This window comes from Rhipicephalus microplus, chromosome X (genome assembly GCF_043290135.1).
Source record: "Rhipicephalus microplus isolate Deutch F79 chromosome X, USDA_Rmic, whole genome shotgun sequence".
Taxonomy (NCBI): Eukaryota; Metazoa; Arthropoda; class Arachnida; order Ixodida; family Ixodidae; genus Rhipicephalus; species Rhipicephalus microplus.
In genome coordinates, this window is record NC_134710.1 from 342,201,915 (window position 1) to 342,223,452 (window position 21,538).

At 45.2% G+C, this 21,538-nt stretch overlaps 1 protein-coding gene across 3 annotated transcripts in view; it reads left to right on the plus strand.

The window, feature by feature from the left end:
- Positions 1–21,538, plus strand: part of SLO2 (slowpoke 2) — a 630,174-nt gene that overhangs the window by 571,095 nt on the left and 37,541 nt on the right. For all 3 annotated transcript variants that reach the window (XM_075879797.1, XM_075879795.1, XM_075879796.1), the window contains exons 14-19: positions 14,503–14,652; positions 17,660–17,877; positions 18,881–19,097; positions 19,385–19,490; positions 20,147–20,319; positions 21,293–21,364. In XM_075879797.1, coding sequence (XP_075735912.1) covers positions 14,503–14,652; positions 17,660–17,877; positions 18,881–19,097; positions 19,385–19,490; positions 20,147–20,319; positions 21,293–21,364 — 936 coding nt within the window. The remainder of the gene's footprint in view (positions 1–14,502; positions 14,653–17,659; positions 17,878–18,880; positions 19,098–19,384; positions 19,491–20,146; positions 20,320–21,292; positions 21,365–21,538) is intronic.

A 21,538-nucleotide genomic window follows, 5' to 3' on the forward strand; every position in this document is an offset into this window, starting at 1 on the left:
TACCTGAGAAGATGGTTAGCGTACGAGTTGGCCTGCTTTGAACTGCATACGCCAGGTGCGAGGGAGGGCTGTAGCGGCGTTTAAAATGAGTATCAGCTGTAAATTGAAATTCTCTCGCCATTTCTGTATGTGCACTGCAATCCTAAACAACCCGGATTAGCTGTTGCATTTTGTTCGAATCATTTAGCACAATGCTTGAATAACACCGTCACAAAGAACTGTCACATTATTTTCACGACAATAATTTGCAGTAAATGTTCCACTCTCACTGCATGCATAGTCTGCCTTGTCTCAACTCTTCCCCCTCCCGCCGCCCACACGCACCCCAACCGGGCACGTGGAAGCTAACGCCGTTGTATAGAACCGAAGTTTGTTTCCTCGGCCGCAAATATTAAGTAATCAGCACGTACTACACGTTTGTTGAATTGAACTAACAACAAAAGAGTGACTAACAACACTAATAATACAGAAGAGTGACTTTAAATCAGTATAGCCTATAAACAAAATGATCATAGAAGTAGTGTCGCCAAAGATTGTCAGTGGAAATCGCTTTGAATTTCTTGTGCGCAAACATTTACGCTGCAGTGTAACTAAAATAATGTCGCAGACGTTTCCCAACTTTGCTGGCATTTACATATTTTAAGAACTGAGTTGAATCTAATAGCCGCTAGTATATACACAAATATAACTTGCTGTGTGACTTCAACTTTTGCTGTACATTACCTAATAATATATCTCAGCAGCAATTTCTTACCCCCTACGGACGCCGCAAATAGGATAATATACACATTTTTCGATATACCGCAGGGGGAAAGAGGGAGTCATCAATAATTTGCTAAACATGCATATAGGTTTGTTTCTGCATGCTCATTTCTTTTTGATCAATTCAGCTCATTCAGACCTTTTTAATACGTATGTGCTTACTCGCTCCTTCTATGCGGTGCAGGCTTCATTGCACTTTACGCACCTGCCTCGGAGACGCCTGTCGTGTGTTGCGCAACGGGTTTTGTTTACCAACGGCATATTTTTTAATATGTCCGCACGTGTTTGGCGATGGCTTTAGTGTATTGATTTGTTTTGAGGTTTATGTGTAAGAAGAGAACTTATAGAAAAACATTTCGACAGGGCTGTAACGCACGGTAACATATACTCCTCACTGCATTACCGACTCGGGCTCCCCTTCTCGAATATTGCGAGAAAAAAGTGCATGTAAAGCCGGGAGCGCGCTTGCATGACGTTATGCACCGCAAACAGAGCGTCTAAAACCTCTCGCCATCATCAACACGGGAAGCTGTCATTACGGGAAGCACTCGGGGCAGAAAAGCTGTCAGGCACTAGGCGCGCAATGAGCCCGTTTCAACAAAGTGTTCCCTACATGACACCGCCCCGTCGCGTAATGATTGACGAGCCGCTGCGTTGTTATCGAGAAAAAAAGATAAACAAAAAAATAATAACTGCTCAGTGTGCTTGCGCTTTTCAGCAGTTGTGCGTCTGTTTTTTTTTCTCTAGTTTACACAACTACCTGTTGTTCTAATTGAAGTGAAAACCACTTAGCCGGAACCATCGCTTCTGTACGCTTATGTCGTCGGTTGTTTTGAGCGCAATACTACATCGTTGGCCGCTGAACAGAATGACTCCCGCTAACGCGATAAGTTTCGACATTTCAAATTGAAGTTTACGTTGCTGTCACATACTGTTTTTTTTCTGCAGCACACTTTCTCGCACTCTGCAGCGTATTTAGGTTCATCGTTGTTCTTGACAGATATATAGTCAATAATTTTGGTTTCTCAGACGTTGCAGATAGTATCTCGTGGACGATGGCAAAATGCTAATAAAGACGTGGAGCGCAGGCCATTTCTTGTGAAATGGCAGAATTCAGCGTCATTCTGTTAAAGCAGGTGTGTTTTCAATGTACTGCAGTAATATTTTTTTCAGCTAAACATATACACAGTTTTGTATCTTTATTTTTCAATAGCGTGTACGATAATTTATCCCCAATGTATAGCTAACGAAATCACTACGCACTGATACTTAGGATTGTATTTTTTGTAGAATAATGACAGCTTCTAACCGCCAGCAGTCATGAAAGAACAGTTAGCTTCATAAAGCGTTTATAAAAAGACCACCGCTTCACCCCTCAGCCCGCCGCTGTGATCTACTGCAGTAATATTTTGTTCAGCTAAATATATACATAGTTTTGTATCTCTATTTTTCCTGTACGATAATTTATCCTCAATGTATAGCTAAAGAAATCAACACGCACTGATACTTAGGATTGTATTTCTTGTAGAATAATGACAGTTTCTAACAGCCAGCAGTCACGAAAGAACAGTAAGCTTCATAAAGCGTATATCAAAAGACCACCGCTCCACCCCTCAGCCCGCCGCTGTGGTTTAGGTGTGTTCGAATGTTATCCCGAAGGTGGCGGGATGCAGTATCGTCGCGGCGGAAGGCTTTCGACTTAGGCAGATTGCTATATGCCAGTGTGCTTAGATATAGGTACACGCTAAAGAATCCCGGGTGGTCAAAGTTGTTCTGGAGTCCCCACTACGGCCTCCCATAATCACGTCGTGGTTTTATTATAAATGACAGAGACAGCACCCGATCCTGGGTCAGCTGTTCTATTATCTACCTCGTCTTCGTCTCCTTTCTCTTAGCTGCCCACGCGCCCGAGCTCCAGCGTCTTTCTTTGTCATGACACTCGGCCATGACTGCGCGCGCGCGGAGCTGGCAGCAAAGTTTCTGCTGGGCGGGCTTGGCTGCTTCGTGGTGGTCGGCCCGGACCACAATGCAACATGGAGTGACAGTCTGGAGGAAGCGTCTCTGGTGGACGACAATGACTGCCTCGAGCCAGTTGGTCCACGCCACGGTGCGCCTGTGCTTGAAGATCTGTCAATGTGTATTCTGGTGGGCGGAATTGGCTTGTCGCTGTGGTCGATATCGTCTATGGTGCCCATGTTTCCTGACAACTCGTAGAATACAGTTCAGGGGGACGGCCCTGACTGTTCCATCAAGGTCGCAGAGTAACCTGGAAACGCTGGTCTTTGTCCTACCTCCACTGGTGGACCGAACTGCAGTGGGATGCTCTGCGAGGCAGTCGTGTGGACGTTTGTGCCATATCTCGAAATGAAATGCAACGCAGCTCATGGTGGGGCATCAATACCACAGAAGAACTCCCTTAAGTTGTCTAACCGGTGGCTCCTGGTGAACTGTCGCGTGCAGACGTAGTGTCCTTGGGGGAACAGCAGGAAGGCTGGTCCTCCTTAAGTTCTCAATGGCAGTGGCCTCAGCCTGGCTAGTTGCCTGGATTTTCTCAAAGGAAACATTCCTTTGGAGCGAAGTGTCTGTGCGGCTGAGCGTCTGCGCGTCTTCGAAAATGAATGTGTGAGTCGTCTGCAAATATGACAGTGTCAGGTTACGGCTGATCTTGTTCGCATCCTCGGAAAGGCCTGCTTTGGGAAACGGTAAGAAGTGCATTTTTTTGCCGATGATCGTGGTCTGGTAGGGTTCAGTTGTGTCTGGTACGATAGATGCGAGCGCCTCCATGTCCTCAGACAACGACGAGCGCGAAGACAGTATCGCCGGTGGTGGTATTTTCAGGTCCAATACCGATGCAGAATCCGGGACCTGCAGAGTAGACCTACACACACTCCGGTAAGGGTCAGCAGCAGGAAACTCCTCGCTGCATTCCATCGACGAGCTGCAACGAACCATTGCAGCCATGAGGCAGTGCAATACTGAGCTCCGTCATCGGGGAAAATCAAGCCGGGCTTGTTGGAGTCACAGGAAATCCGGCCGAACGCGGCAATCAGGGCTGCACTTCATTCTGCCCAGGACTGCTGCCTGACGCCTTCGTACCTGTGCCATGCCGTGACACCATCCCAAAAATGGTCCACAGCCACACTCCACTTCTGCTGCTCGGTCCACGCATTGCAAGCAGCGAGAGCGTTCGCAGTCGTCACCCAGTCGTCGGCCACCCAGTCATCGGCGGCGTTCTAGAACCCGTAGAATTCCGGTAGTTTGCGGAATGCCGGCGATGATTGGACGAAAGGCGAAAATCCAGAATGGGCCGACGCCAATCCGCGAGCTTGTTGTGAGAGCTGTGCGAGGACACACCTGAGATCTCTGCAGTTCTCGGCTGAACTGGATTCAACGTCTTGCGAGGCAGCCGCAGCCAGCAGGACATTCATCGCACAGAATGTTGGTACAGCAGCAGGACATATCATGGAACCCCGCGCTATCCAGACATTAAGCTCAAAGCGGAGTCGCGCGAGGGTATGCCTCAGATGTGGGGCGCTATCTGATGACCCGCACGCGGAGCCAGTGGCAATGTTGGCGAAGTGGGAGGTGATGGTTGTGGTCATGGTATCGGATATCTTGTCCGAGGTAGCTTGTACAGCATCCGGAAGCTTCTCAGTGGTTCATAGAGCATTGAAAGAGATGGTGTCGTGACGGGAAGCATGAACAGTGTTCCCGGGTCATGGGAGACTGCGCGCTGTCTTGGCGACGCCGGGGTACGCAAAGGAAGCCTGACCGATGTCCCTTAGATTCTCACCCGTTAGAAGAGTCGTTGGCACGGGATTCATATCACGGGCAGTATACGTGACGTTTCTGAACGAGCCCCAGCGTCTTTTTTCAACAACATCGTACGAATTGTTAGTGTCCGCTCATAAATCATGCAGTGAGTTTATGAGGCCTTTCTCCGCCTACAATTTACTCATCATATATCCATGTGTCCTGTCAGTTTGCACTGCCAATATTTTTCTCTAAATCTATATCAAATAGCTCACCTTTCAACCCCTATTCAATTCATGTGCATAGGGTTTGCCTGCCTGTCTTTTAAAAGGGTGCTTCGAGTTCACTTTACGCATAAATAACGGTAACGAATGCGCTTGTTACAAGCACCAAAAGGTACACATGTCATGCAGTCTGTTGCTATGTTTCCCAATGTTTTAGTGATTGGAATAACGATGTAATTTTATAAGGCGGGTTAAAGTGCAGGCCAGAAACAGAAGAGGGCGGTTGCAGCATGCGACGTATTTCATCAATCTTGGTTAAAGGTGCAACGTTTAATGAAAGAGGTGCGACGCAAGTTGACAGGGGGGGGGGGGGGGGTGTTTGTGCACATTCATAAGAAAGAGACGCGAGTACTAAACAAGAAACACGATCGTGATAAGGAGAAACATGCTCCTTTGTCCTCGTTATGCCATAAAGTTTTGCTACGATGAGCATCGTATATGGGCAAACAACACAAAGTTTTTCAGTCGTGTTAGTTTCTCACGTTAAAGACCTCGAAAAATAAAGCAGTGGGCGTGACGTATTTAAATTTATACTGCCCGAAAACGCGGTGCGAGCTGGCATCTCAGCTGTCACGAAAGTTTTATTTGATATCGACTGCCTGTTAGGCTGAAGTTTCATTTGATATCGCCTGCCTGGTAGACTTAGCGGATGTAAAGACGAGAGGCGGACAAGCGCATCTGGTTTATTTTGTGCGAAGTCTACCGTAAGAATGAACCAACTCGCCCACCAAGTCACTCTAATTGATAGCTTCGTACTGCTGACTTCCGGCTCACACTTGCGTGTAAAACAAAACTTCTTGAAATATATGGCATTTTGGCGCAAGCAATTGTCAGAATACTGAATTTGGGTGTAAGGTAACCAGGAATGAGCTCGGTTGGTTACCCCCAACTGGGAAAGGTGAAATGGGCATGAAGGAAGTTTTCACTGTGACAAGAGGTTTGACGGTGTGGTTACTAAGATACTGTTTTCGTCCATTGGTCACACGGAGGATCGGACGCAAAGTAACATTTTTTTGTTTCCTTTTATACTACAGCAAACACAAAGAAAGGGTACAAAACACCTCAAAACTATGGCGGACGAGCATAGTAAATGATTTAAGTGGCACGAGCAACAAGGGATAATCTTGTGTCTCTTCCAGGCACTTAATTGAGCACTTACTTCCCATTTGCCGAATATCCAACTCACTTGTTTCAAGAAATAAAAGCGGCACGAAAACGATGGATCTGGTTCAGTTTAACCTATATTGGGTGCTTAAGATATCGGAGTGTAAGTTCACTTGAGATAATAAGACCATATAAATTTCAGAATTCCTAATGAATTTAGATTGAATGCGTTTACTTAAAGTTTATATTATTTTCTTGCAAGCACATTAGATTGCTGCGGCACCTGGTAGAGACCATTTATCACCCACGAGACCTTCGTATACGTGACATCCGAGATGTGTTTCGACAGTGCGAAGTATGCAGTTAACCCGGACTGCTCTCCGGGCCATAGAGTTTTTTACAATGATTACTATGCTGCGATCGTTCAGCCACCATAGGATCGATGGGGTTGTCGACTCAGACTGCTCTCCGGGGTATAAAGCTTCCTAAAATATTATCTGTGCTGTGATCATTAAGGCATCATGGGATTGATGGGGCAGTAGTTAACCCGGACTGCTCTCCTGGGCAGAGAGTTTCCTACGATGTTTACTATGCTGCGATCGTTCAGCCACCATGGGATTGATGGGGTAGTTAACCCGGACTGCTCTCCAGGGCGCAGAGTTTCCTCCGATGTTGACTATGCTGCTTTCGTTCAGCCACCATGGGATTGATGCGGTAGTACACGGGTTTGCCTAGTCTTCGTGCTTGCGGGCTTCGAAAGCACTTGCGGCTTCGTTTCTTGTTGTGCTTTGGTTTTGTTTGATTTCTTGTTGTGTTTGGTTTCGCTAAAACGGACTGTTGTGAACATGATGAGGCGATTTGAATTGGTGAGCCCAAAAAGGTTACCGTGGTGTAGCCTAACTGCGGAACCTTAGCTGAACTTCGTCTTGCGGCAAAACGAATAGAGGCCATACTGAGCCGAATGGAGCCGAAAAAACGAAGTTCAGACAAATCCGCGCACTACCCATCACCATCACTATACCATGTACTAGAAGAGGGCAGTCGGCTTACTCCACCGCTTGTCTGACGCCGCTGGCCTTGAATATGATAGGCGGCGCCACACGCAAGTCCAATAGAGGCTACACTTGCAGAAGCGGCTCGCCGCTTGCCGCACGCGAGTTCAGACGTGCAATTTTTTGATATCTAAGATGATCTTGCTTGTGTTGGCTGCCATCTGGCTATAGTAAGAGCGTATGTTGCCCTCGGTTTTTTTTTTCATTTTCTTTTGCAATAGAATTTGCTGAAAGTCAGCCCGATGGCAGCCAACGCAACCCATGCCTTTATTTTTTTATAGCGTCGCAGTTAACGTTTTTTTTTTTCATTTTGGTGCTCTTGAGTTTATTGCTTATTCACTATATTTTTAGACCACTTCGAATTTGCCTCTATATGGCACCTCGCGAAAAAGGGCTTTGTAGTACCCTCCAAAACATGCGGTTTCATAACGTATAGACCTAACTCATAAAGGGACACTAAGGTCAAAGCACAATTTACGCCAGACTGAAAGCTCAGCATATGACAATATTGAAAACGACAATATTATCGACAGCAGTGCTCTCCTTATTGATAAATTAAGGTAAATGCACAAGAATACATGCGCCACAGTAGGACATTCGCAAAATGATACCACTCACGTCAGAAGAAACGCCGACAATTAATCACTCCATGCATCAAGAGGTGCAATAAAATTCCACTCGTTCGTTTCTGTTTCATTCATAGAAAAAAGAACCGCCGGACGTTACTATGAAGAATGACACGAGTGGTTCAAAAATTCAATTTTCGCGTGGTTAAACGGGACAGGTTGTGCATCTAGCGCGCAGTTGAAGGAAAACAAGTCTGCCGTCTCGAAGTCAATGACGGGAAATTGATGAAAGACCATTGTTGTTGCTGTGGCTCCCGCCGCTTTCGTTCTATCTACTAGTGTCGGCGATCGCGAAGCAAGGCCGGGCAACGTTGTGTACAGTAACAGTGACGTCAGTCAGACCGCTTCTTGAGGCGGGTAATTTGAAGTGCGTTAACCTGATGCGGGCCACAAAAAGGTGATATTACTTTAAATAAAGCCTTTCCTTCACACAAAAGTAACACTACGAGGCTTATGGACCGCTATTCTAACAATCAACGTTGACTCGATAGTTGCCTTTCGTGTTCCTTTAAGAACGGTCCTCTCTTGCATCAGCTTTTTACCAAGGTGAGCTGGCTAAACGGGAACAGTCACGACACAGCATCGCCGCGGAGAATGAATCTCCCACGAGGTATCGACACTTCTTTTCTGTCAATAATGTGCACATGACGTCTGAGCGCATGACGCAGCCATTGATTGGTCGGCCAATTCATTCATGAGTCGACTCACTCGGAGTCACTGAGACTTGGATCGAACCGCCAGTCTGAGTCTGAGTGATTCCAGGTGAGCAATATTTTAATGAGTTTGAGTCCGAGTGAGTCCGATTGAAGAAATGTTTTGTTAATGTGAGTCCGAGTGAGTCCAAAGGGCAAAATATATTTCCTGAGTGAGTCTTAGCGGGTTCCACTTTTGTGGCCGACTTATAGTCATATCTACTCATATTAGGTATCACTATCAGCTTTGTCTGTATTTCTGCTTATACTCGCGTCTATTCACACCTATTCCAAAGCACTTTCGTTCATGCAACATTTCAATATTTTTTGATAAGAGGCCTGAATTGCATAGGTGAGCGCCTTGACTCCGCCAACTTTTCCAGGGAGGTTCTTGACAAATATATTTCATGTTGTCATCTTTTCAAGGAAATTGTAACTACTGGTTTACAACCATCCATACTTCTTATTCGAAAGTACTATATCAAAAAGCACCTGGAAGAGCACCAATTACCTAGGATATTGGTGGTAAAGAGTGTTGATGCCAGGGTCAGAAAAGCTAATTAAAGACCAAAGGAGTCACGAGTCGACTCACTTGGACTCACTCAGACTTAGATCGACCATCAGTCTGAGTCTGAGTAAGTCCGGCTCAGTAATATTTCGGTGAGTGGGAGTGAGTCCGGCAGAAGAAAGTTTTCACAAGTGTGAGTTCGAGTGAGTCCAGCTGAGTAAAAATTTGGTGTCTGGGTTCGAATGAGTGGTAAGAGCAAAATACGTTTCGTGAATGAGTTTTAGTAAGCTCCAAAGTTATTCCCGACCGAGTGGAGCTCGTGCACTGCGCCGCTGCCTTCCAGAAGCTTGTCCACTGTGACAGGTTTTTTTCGCATTCTTTGCACATGTTCTGATTTTTTGGGATTCCAAATAACGACAGCTCCGACTCGCCCTTCACATACACGTAGTCTATTTGACGCTCACATGCATGACACTTCTTTTACTGGTGTTGATTGTTTGATTGATATCTGCGGTTTAACGTCCCAAAACTACCACATGATTACAAGAGACGCCGTAGTGGAAGGCTCCCGAAATTTCGGTTACCAGGCCTTCTTTAACGTGCACCCAAATCTGAGCACACGAGCCTGCAACATTTCCGCTTCCATCGTAAATGCAGCCGCCGCAGCCGGGATTCGATCCCATAACCTGCGGGTCAGCAGCCGAGTTCTTTAGCCACTAGACCACAGTGGCGGGGCATTTTTCTGGTGTTGCGGCGTGGATCAGGCACAAAAGGGCACACTAATTTGATGCATCATGCATAAGGCTAAACGCTACCGAAAGAAAAAAAACATAACTTGACGCTACAACGTCTACCGCAATGAAACGGGGCTTGACAACTGCTGTTTTGAAAGAGCTGGCCAGCTTTTTTAGCCACAACCCTACTTCCAAATCCTACTCATGGCGATATTAGCGCCGCCTCCCGGGCGACCCCACCACCACCCCACCGCATAGCCTGCGCTGGAGAGTGACCCCACTGCCCTCTTCTAGTACAATGTACCATCACTCCCATGCAGGTTAAAGCACCATGCGTTGCAGCTCCCATAGACACTAGCGCTAGAGTTATCTCTAGTGTATATGTAGGAAACTTTGTGCTCCTGGGTACCCGCCGACACTAACTTGCGAGGGCCACTACCATATACTCAAATCAGTGATTATGGTCACCTCCTGTTTTACAGCAAAAGCGGTTATCACATCACAACTCGGGTCTCGCGCAGCGCCGTAGTTTTCCGCCTACGCCGCCGCCGGTGTCCGTAACCACATTGCCCGAAATAAAAAAGCTTCGTACCAATGGCACAAGGGGGTTCGAGCCCGAGACCGCTGGGTGCCAGCCCAGTATTCTACCACTGAGTCACGCCGGCGCTTGGGACTTGTTGGCAAACTTGCCTTAGGTAGGCTTGATGTAGGGAAAGCACCCGCGTTAATACAACTTATAAAGCCTTTTAAAACAACAAAAGAACAAGAAGTCCTCGCACAATTTGAATAGCGCAACGAGTGGGTCGTCCACTGTTCTAACGCATTACAAAAGCTTGTTTTTGTTAAGCTATTACCTGTAGCACATACCCACTTCAGGCATAATTCCTGATCGTCGTCAGCCACTGCGTGAACAACTGACACAAAATTCCTCGCAACAGTTTAGCGGTCACCACGCTTTTCCGAAGAACGAAAAAAATAGCATGGCGAAAACCGGCCTACTGCCCTGAAATTGTTATTATTAATGCCGTGATGGGCATCAAGCAAGTGTGCTTGCAGCAGCCTTCTGTGCAGGCCTGACATTTTATTGTGCTAGTAAATATATTGACATACTCGGCTGGATTTCACCGCCGGCGTCGGCGTCGATGTCGTGCACCGTATATGTATACGTATCTATATATATGAAAACGCAGGAAAGAAAAAAAATGCTGAAAAAGTATGGGGACGGAATTGAACGTGGGACCAGCACGTCGTGAATGCGAGGCCTTAAACACTGAACCCCCGAGGGGTACCTCCTTCAAAGTTCAAACGGCAAGCTATTTATATCTACCACTTACAGCTGCGCATGTCAGGGTGGGAGTACTATCGTGTTTTTATCAATATCAGCAAGATGGCGCGATGAGCGTGTGGCGGCTCTAATATTTCACGTGCGCTTTGGCCTGCGGAGATGGGAGTGGACGATTTCTCGCGCGCCCGTATCTCCCGGTGGGTAAGATCATACGTCTTGGCTGGCGTTCAGCTTGCGCTGGAACAATTTTGTTGTAGTTACGGGGCACACAAAGGTCACTGCAATCGTTGTACAGCCTCAATTCACACAAAGGGCGCGCTCTTCAGACACAGCGAAGTAACAACTGCAGTGGACCGCCAATTCGCGTTCATCTGTACCTGTGAGTACGTTTAGTGCGTCATTTGTGCGTGAGAAACGCGGGGCACATTTCGATCTGCTTGCCATTCTGCGCGTGACCTTCCAATTCGTTTCTATCGCGTTTATTGCTTCGCCTTTGTGACAAATCTGTGACTTTGTTTTAGTTATCTTGTTGAAGGGGCGTAATTGTATAGGTTGCATTGGCTTCACACCGTCGTTAACAGCCCTTCTTATATATGACGTCAAATTTTTAGACAAGACAAAAACTGTTATCAAATATGACAGACGCCATTAGAGACATTATAGCCAGTGCTTCGTGAATGTACAGACCTCACACAAAAATTTTACGTTTGAAACTGCGGCCATGAATCGATGACATAACATGATAGAGATAGTGAACTAAAACTTGCATCGGTTACGCTTAGCATGGCTCGGTGACATTTTACACAATGTCACCAACTTTCACCAAAACAAGAGCATGTCTGGATGTTCACTGCGTTTGATATTCAAGGTGAACCCAGAAAAACAAAGCGCGCACGCTGCAACCAATTCGAGTTTAGCAGGTGATGATAAAGAGAGGGTAAAATTGAACATTTCGCTTAACAATATACCACGCCCTGCAATAGCCACTGCGTGTGTAGGAAATGGAAAACAGTTGTCCCTATATGCGACCTCCGAAATCGATGATGTAGATATGCGAACTTGCCCATTCTCCTTACCCCTTCCTCATCTAACTACGTCATATACATGATCCACGTATTGCATATAGACGCTAAAATTAGGGTACTAAAACTTCCCGTTTATAATTGTACTATAATGAACCTCTTATGCAATCAACATAGAACTGCAACGTGAGAGCTTTTTTTTTCATGGCTAAGTTTACCACACTATGTTGGATTGTACAATTCTTTCTTTTGCTTCCATGTGGCTCTCACTTACACTTTATTTCTTTAATCAATTCCGTTGTGTGGCAACCGGTCGTTGAAAGCAAATACGCAATGAATGCTCATTAAAAATGCGCTCGCATATGCACTTGTTTTTTTTTTTTTTTTTAGCAGGACGGCCCCCGTTCTTCCGCAAAGCTCTTTAAGACGTACAGTGGGGGTGGGTCTAACGCTGAAAAAAATCATAAGAACAACTTCGACGAGACGTGGCTAAAGGTATAGACTTGTTATATTTCAAGAACTGGGCGGGGACAATCGGCGAAATTAGTGCTATACGAAGAGCGCATTTCTCGCTAGAAAATTACTTCTACGTTGCTGACACGTTATCTTGCTGTTAAGTCGGAGGCACACTTGTGAAGAGCAGTCGAGCGTGTGGACGCTGGCGCCATCCGCAGCTGCTGCCGCGCGTTAGCTGCAAGCTTGCTTTTATGCTTGAGTTATGCACAAGGCCATAGCATGCCGCATGACTATGCTAGGTATGAATACAGCGTTGCCCTTTGCTCGTTTCTCAAAAAAGTATATATACAATAGTGGCTAAAGCGGCCCACTAGCCGATCTAGAGAAGTGTGATTCCGACTGTAGGTGCACCATCTTAGGTGAGGTGCTTCAAGTAGAGAAAAAAAAAGAAGAAAGAAAGCTTGAACTTGGTTTATGCCTACAGAGTGTGTACAAAGCTCCGCACGGCTAAGGCCGCCGCGTTCGCTTTGTCTGTGGCGGAGTAGAAATGGAAAACCATAGAAATATTTATACCATAATAAAACCTTTTCGCACCGCATTCGCAGATACTTCACAAAGCGCTTTTTTGAAAGAAAGAGGGCTTTTTTGAAGAAATAGAAAATTATATTGGAAAAACAGATTTTATGACACCCATGACGCAATTACACGTGCCAGCATGAGATTGGGTTGTATATAGGCATCGTTAGTCGCTCAAAAGACTGCACTAGCTGTCGTATACAATTTTCTCTTGCTTGCCCACGTCAAATAAACTGGGATCAATATAAATTAGCATAGGAACCGAAAATTGAGGTCCTGTACACCACATTGCAGCCTTTGTTTTTGTATTTTTTACTAACGGATTTATTTGTTCTATGGCAGTTTAAACAGATGGACATTCGTTGGCAGACCACGTTCTCTGCGTTGAAGCATTAACTAGGCTTTTGTGGTGTATGCGAGCTTACCATTAAATTATGCGTCATGACACCTCCTTACAGATGAACCCGGAAAGTGTTACATTGATTTCATCAGTGTCACGAAGCGGGCTACAGATGCACGCGTAAAGATTCAGTTTTTAGAGCTTAAGGCGACGTACTAAGTAGAAACCTATACCATTAGTGAGTCAAGGTCGTATACGTGTCATTCCACGCCAGCTGTCCCAGCCTTGGCGCTCGACCATCTGCAATTTGCCTGAAAAAAATTTGTTGCTACTCACCTTAAGTGAAAAGTCCGCCCCAGAAGTATTTTTTTTTTTGCAAAAAAAAAAAACATTTTCCAGCACCGTGAGCCTGATGTAGTTTTTTTTTTTCAGAAAGCTCAAAACCATGGTTCGTAAAACATGCTGTCGAAAAATCTGTGTAACTTAATTTGGGTCAAGACAAATTTTACTTTTAGAAAAATTGTAGGCTGTTTACTTGAAACACGTTTCCTGAGCTTTTACATTTTGTTTGTTTTAATGCGGCCTCGAATAAAGAGATTATGTTTCATAATGAGGATTTTTAACAGAAATACAACATTCAGTGAAAAGTGATGACATTAGCATATTGTTCTACTGCAGACTGAAAATTATTTCACGTATGTATAGTGCGAAATAAGGTGTACAGGTGGCGAGGAAGTTGCAAAAATGTTCAATTTCGCACATGTTCGGTCGTAAGTTTAACACTGAGGCGGTCCTAGTAAACGTACCCTCAAGAGCAAATTTACTAGCTACCTTCATTGCCTACTCAGGGAGAAAGTTATGTCGAAATAATTGTTCTTTTAAGCGAGAAAAATACTTTTGAATTTATGTGTTATCCCTCTTTGCGAAGCACTGTTTATACGTCGTAGCAATGCGTCCTAGCGGTGAGTACAAGCTACATGGTCGTGGGGATCATCTAGATGACGTAATCAACTTTGTACATGGTTACTACTACATAACCACGTAACCTACTAGACTATAAATGTAGCTTTCCGCTGGCGGCCTGCATAGTATGCTCACGCAGCACGAGGAAGTGGTGCCGACGGGGGCAACCTCATTTCGCACTATACATAAGTGAAATAATTTTCAGCATGCAGTAATACATATTGGCAATATGTTAATGTCATTTATCATATTTCTATGAATGTGGTGTTTCTATTAACAAATCCCTAATACGTATGCTGCCTGCGTATTCCTAATGGAATGTCCTGTACCTGGACTGGTCTGCAGGGAAGGCCAGACATCGGCCGAAGAGTGGCACCGGCTGTACGGCAAGTGCTCCGGCAACGAGATCTACCACATCCGGCTGGCCGACAGCCGCTTCTTCGGCGAGTACGAGGGAAAGAGCTTCACATTCGCATCCTTCCACTCGCACAGAAAGTGAGCTCCACTCTTATATACTTCGCCTTCGACTTTATGCACGCGAGGGACAGTTACATTTACCTTGCCGTCTAGCGTGTTTGGGCTCCAAAGTGGCTGCCCAATTGTGCGACAGCGAGAGAGATATGCGCAAATGTGGCTGCATTGCGTTGATATGTCCACCGTTAGATGATATATATAATATATATATATATATATATATATATATATATATATATATATATATATATATATATATATATATATATATATATATATATATATATATATATATATATATATATATATATATACATACATACATATATTGAAATAAATGCGCTTCATAACATCCCTTTATACCGCTCTGTATAAAGGGATGTGCGAACTCTCTCAGACAGGCTGAAGTTTTGTGCCATAGGAACTATATTCATACCACAGTTGTCGTCGAGGTCTACCAGAAAACAAGTTTATTTCAATTTCTCTATCGTTAGTGACATGTTTACACATAATATACGCACGGTCTGTTCAAAACATACAAATATTAAGACGCGAGCAAACTGAAAGGTGTGTAGCGCGTTTTCATTCACTGGGCATGAACCAACAGATATGTCCAAATATCCTGTTTCATGACAGTTTTTCTAGCAAATTTCGCGCAGGTTACGACGAAAACGAGTGTTCTTCAAGGGCGTAAACTCTTTGCAGCCAACTTTATGCAGCCACGCAGAACGTCGTCTTTCGACGTTTGTGTTGCACGGAATGCAAAAATAAACGAGCTTCCCAAATCACGTTCGGTTCCTGCTCAGGTACACTTGTCATCTGCATAACGTTTTCGGAAAGTGACGTTTTCGGAAAGTTTTCGGAATACTCCTGCGGACTGCGCTGTCCGACAACGTGGTTCGTTCAACGCGCGCTCTCAAACCGCTTGGATGGACTATTGTAGTGGGAGCTCACGTGGTGCGAGTGAGTCGATCGCATCGGCGGCGGCGCGTGAAAAACTGATGCGATACTCTGAAATTTTTCAGTGACTCTACCTGTAAACTTGCTTGCTTTGCCTGTCCATACATTCACTGTAATCGTTCTTTTCCATTGAACGTCGGCAACTTGCCGTCGTCTGTCGCCTAGACGTTGCTGGCCCAGACATTCAAAAAATTTGTTTTCAGGCGCTGCCCTGGCCGGCTTTTCACGCTTGCTGGCGTGGCAAATCGAATGCCGTAATAGCCTTCGGACGATATTATACGTTAAATTTTTAGATTTTCCTGTACCGAAAAAATGTTTCAATTAATTTTAATAACTTCCTGATTTAACAAAATCACTCGAGCGCCCCAATTACTTTGTTACATCGAGTTTCAACTGTAGTATTTTCTTCAGCTACCGTCAGCTGCGTAGATTCGACCGATCCGTTTACTAACCTGGAGTGATGTCAACGCAACGCAGCGCACCCAGCCGACAAAAACAAAAATAAAACATGTTCCCGCGGCTAGACCCGAACTTTGGCCTTCTCGTAACAAAGTCCGGTGCTGCAACTAGTACGCCACATGTAATGCCTCATGAGGTAGAAATAACCCCCTTTGTCACGTGCACTTCATTGTTATTGCTTTCGCGGTACGTGCAAGCAAGTATACACTGTCGTTATTTATGGAAGGGAACACGCGAACGCGTGGCCTGCGCTTTGTGACAGCTGCCTACAGCACCATCAACCGGCAGCAAAAGAAAACAGGCCCGCTCTCAGAGTCACCTGTTGCCAAAAACAATGATAACCAGTTATGCCCGGTAGAGGAGCGCTGTTAGATTGCACTCTATCTCTGCTCACGCCTGTAGTGCATAGTAAGTACCCTGCCAACATATCAAGCATTGTGCGTGACCAAGACGCAAGCTGCAGTAATCGCCCGATATCGCTCACTGCGCGAACGGTGAGGGAACGTAATCTAGCAGCGCTTGTCTACCGCCCATGACTCGTTATCTTGCTCGGCCATAGATGCCGCCAAAAACGAACGTGCTTTCTTTCCTTGTCGGCTGATGGTGCTGTAGGCAGCCGCCGCAGTATGCAGGCCACGCGTTAGCGTGTTCCCTTTCATAAAGAACGACAGTGTACATTTTACGCGTCACATATGCTTTCTTCATAAACTTTATTCGCACTATCCGGTGAGTTGAGATGCTTGGAGCGTTTATTGCCGTACGCACTGATTGTAACTAGCATGCTGACATTGATATAGTCTTTCTGTCTTTATTTATTTATTTATTTGGTCACTTTTGCGAGTTGCAAATGCTTGTTGCTCACAATGCTGTGTCATGCCAGAACTAACTGTCTAGCAGCACGACAGTCCGCTCGTACTGCCGGGCTCTCCGTTATTTGAACTTTCAAAGCCACGTATTTAAGTGAAGGGCCCAGAAGGCGTGACGGTTATTTTCTTTTATCCGCAGATTTCGCGTCTGTGAGTATCTGTTTTGCTAGGGCGAGTCCGCTGTTGCTACGTCATTTAACATGCGAGTCCAAGGACACACATATTTACGCACGATAACTTATTCCGCCCTACAAACCTCTTTCCTTCGAAGGCATATATCTGTATGAGCGCCACAAAACAATGTAGCTGGCAGTTAGCGCTTGTTTCTTTCCTCTTCGGGCTTAACACTTGGGGCAATGTATCCGCCAATATATTCTTACCTACTAGCGGGTATTCATACCACATTAGCCAAGCATCTACTCGCTTCGAGACCTACATTTTTTGAGTGAGATCACATCATTTTTTGTTATTGAAAACGAAACATTTGGTTTCAAACCGCGATGCAAGAAATGAATCGCACAATGGGTTTAGACATATGTTTCAGCATAAATAGTGCTATACGTTTTCTAGCTCGTCCTGAGCCTTGGTAGAACAGCTTTTCAACAAGACCCTTAAGTTTGGATTTCACCAAAACCCTTCGATTGTGTCAACGCGTAGATGTCATCTCTGAGTCAAGAACGTGTCCTCGGTGGGCCAGAAGAACAAGATTGGAATCTATACTTTCGCTCACGTTTCCTTTCCAGGTACGGCGTGGCGCTGGTGGGCGTGCAGACTGATGTGCACGGCCAGTGGCCTGTACTGCTTAATCCCGGACCAGCCTACATCATGAAAGGATCGGACATTTGCTTCTACATGAACATCACCAAGGAGGAGAACAGCGCCTTCCTTCCCGCCGCCGGTGACGACGCCAAGCCTCAGGATGCCGCCGACAAGGCCGCCGCCGACACCAAGGCCAGAGCAGGTCTGCATGCTACACATTTCGTAAATATTACTAGCGTAACGAATCGACCGTCATTCGAGTGCATGTAAACGTGATTCGACGTGGTCAACAGGGAGGGAGGTGGGATGGCGAACATATCGCACATTGTATCGGTTGCGTTTACGGCACAATGTTACCAAGACTATACAGAGATCTGACTTTATTAATGACTCGTATTTGGCGTGCGCATAATCAGGCTTACAAAAATAAGCTTGATTTTTACGCACACATAGAAATTACCTTCCTTATCACCTATGCCCTAATACCCTACCGGCATTAGGTGCAGTTTCGGCAACATTGCATGATCAGTTAGGTTTTACTCTAGCATGTCCCACGGCTAGTATACCCGGTGGTTGCTGACGAATCTCACTAGTCACCTCACCCCCAATGCAAACCGTCGGACATCAGCCAACTTTCTCGCTCTACCAAGTAAGCATTATTACCTTTACGGTCACCGTTGTAACTCGAATTTATGTGCATGTGGTAATGTCCGCATTTTACTCAGACGTTCTGCCTACTACGCTATCACGCAATCCTAGCACTATGCAATTTTTCTACTGTGAGGGAACAGTAAAAATGAATCGTCTGTTGTGCATGCCTTTAGTATGAAAAAGACGTTTTGAGCATCGCGAAGAAGTTGTTCTGAAAAAGATGATTGTCTGCAGTGTGATAACCCGCTGCTGCAGCAGTAAAAGGAGTTCTAAATATTATTGCTGTTTATACCTGATCAGTGTCTTTTTTTTTTCATCACAATAAACGCATCCAGAAGCTCGTATTATTATACAGCATTCGCGAACGCGGCCACAGGCACCCTCGCACCACCACAGCTCTCCGGTCATTCAAGAGCAAGGCACCAAAAAGTATAGTAGTCGCATTTTCGATTAGTCGAATGACAGCAAATTCTTATAGTCAAGAACATCCTGTAGCTAAATATCCGCAGTTATGTTGTGTTCCATCGCTTTTCTCACTGCACGTTCCGCGGCAGAAAGCGGCAAATCGTGGTTCGACTTCCGGAGCCACAAGCAGCACCTGGAGGTTCCGAAGCCCGAAGAAGCCCGTGGTCGGCGACCCAGCATCGCGCCCGTGCCCGACCTCGGCCAGAGCGACGAGGGCACGCAAATTGACAGCGAGGATGATGCCCTGGGCATCGAGGAGGAGAAGTACCTCGAGAACTCCTGGAACACACCCGCCGAGGAGTCCGAGTGAGTGCCACCACGACCCACTGATGATCGCTTTGTAAAAAGTCTGGGGTAGGCATGTAGGACTTGCCGCTGATAGACAGCGTGCGTGAATAAATAATCGGTATAAAGACGTGCGGATTGGCAAGTAAAAACAGAGCAACTATAAAAAAGCAAGGTGCTGAAGTGTGCATTCGGGTAATGTTAGCCTCAGGGGTAGCAATTTACAAAAAATTTGTAAAGAAGTTGTATTGTGATCAGGCGCTTGAGCTGAAAGTGAAATGTTTTTCTCTCCATTTTCTTTTTGTCAGGATTGTAAAAGGCTTCCCTCCAGTTACTCCTTATATAGGCGTCAGCCCCAAGCTTTGCTACTTACTTAGAGACAAGAAGCCGCTGTGCTGCATGCAGCTTGCTCAGGTAAGTACGGATGAAACTCTTACTGCTGTGTCGAATACTTTATGTCTTCAGTGGCACGTTATGCACATTCTGCACAAAGGTCATCTCCTTTAAGTGGCATACAATAAGTGTAACAGAAAATGCTGCATATTGACAGGTAGTGCGCAAAAGAACAGCATTTGTAACTTCTGCTTACGTAGCATCATGTACACTTTGTACACTTACATGCATACCAACATGAACCGCTACTGTCTTTTTGTATAAAAGGGACATGGTAAATTAAGCTTATTGTTCACATAATTTCCTTCACCAGTAAAGCTTACTAGACCTTCTGTTTAAAAGATGACTCTGAATAACGAAAGATTAATCTAAAATATAAATAGGTAACCATATTTGAAGCTGCGGTTCCAATAACTGCTATTAGAGTAGCAACCTCCACAGGTCTTGACGCGTTTGCACTGTGAACGGGTGAATGACATGTCTCCTCTTTTCGTGAACTTCTCTCCTTCTTGCGGGCTTCTGCAGTATGTAGTTGATTGAAAAACTCCGTTATAGCTTCAATCAAACCTTGAACCACGTAATGTCGAAATCACGATGCGATTGTTACTTTCCGCCATACATCGATGGTGTTCTCTTCTTCGATATGATGTGCTTAGTTTCTGCTTACTCATGCTCAGCAATGCGACCACTGCGAATTCCACAACGCGAAGCAGTACAACTGGCCCAATCGATGCGTAATCCTGGCGGCCGACTTCGCCAGCAAAGGCATCTACAACTTCATTGTGCCTCTTCGGGCACACTTCCACAGCCCCAACAGCCTCAGACCAATCGTGCTACTCCTGGAGAAGAAGTACGAAGATCGCTTTCTTGTCTCTCTAGATTCTTTGTCTCTGTCACTTTAGAAGTGGGATTTAGGCACCTCATCCTTAGTTAGCACAGAACTCTCAGACAATATTGGGCGAGAATTAAGACTGTTTCAGAAACAACTGAGCATATTGCTTTGGGACACTCATACTATTAATTAAACAGTAACTTTACAAGCATTGTAAGCTTCACCGAGGCGTTAGGTTTTAAGCGAATTAGGGAGAACCAGCCATAAAACTGCTGTAAGGATTCTAGTAGATGACAGTTGAAGATTTTGCAGTGTTAATAAAAGGATAATATTTTGCAAAGGGGACTACCTACAATGGATGACGTTTCTGAAGTGTAAAGGCATTTGGAGGTTGAAGTTTGACAGATATTGTTAGGGTCTGATCGTGGTAACGTAAGGCTCTAAGGAAATGCTCACATCATCATCACAATAAGTACTTGTATGTATAGCTACCATGCAGTTCACATCTCGTCTAATTTATTGAGTGTAAGTGACATTGGGCTCATAAACGTCAGTCTTATTCGGCATATATGCGTTCTCATTTTTGTCTTCTAAGCCAAGCCGTCAAAACGAAAAGAAAATGTTGTTGAACAGGTTGCTAAAGTATGAAAGAAGCAATGCCAAAATTACCACCAAGTTTTCACTATCAAAATTCCACTTTCGTGAGTGCTTGCGTTTTTTACATGCACGCATATAAGATGTCAGCTTCTCTCTTCGAGATCATAAGTTGCATACTGAACAGGGCTTATATTTAGCTTGCATGTCCAGTTGATATTACCGTTGACGAGGTGTTTGGTCGCTCTTATGGAGCAGGCAAACGGCTTATTTAGCTCGCTCACTGTTATCTGTTTCTTCATTAGCGTCCGTGAGCGGCATGGGTTTGAAAGCTTGCTGGACGCCATTACGCAGACACTAACCTTCGGTCATTGCGTTTGTTTGGTTTGTTTTTCAGACCTCACGCGGCGTTCTTAGATGCGATTTCATGTTTCCCATTGGTGTACTGGATGCAAGGTTCTATAGATGAGTAAGTGATTTTTTCTATAATAATGTGTGGCTTTACATGTGTGATGAGGCCGCATTGCTGGGAAGCGTTAGAGCTGTTTCGAACTCTGGGTAGTGGAACTTTGGGGTATGCTCGCATTCCCTATATTAGGAGCTGCTTGCTCAAGATATCTTCCTAATGAGCATGTGGGGCTAA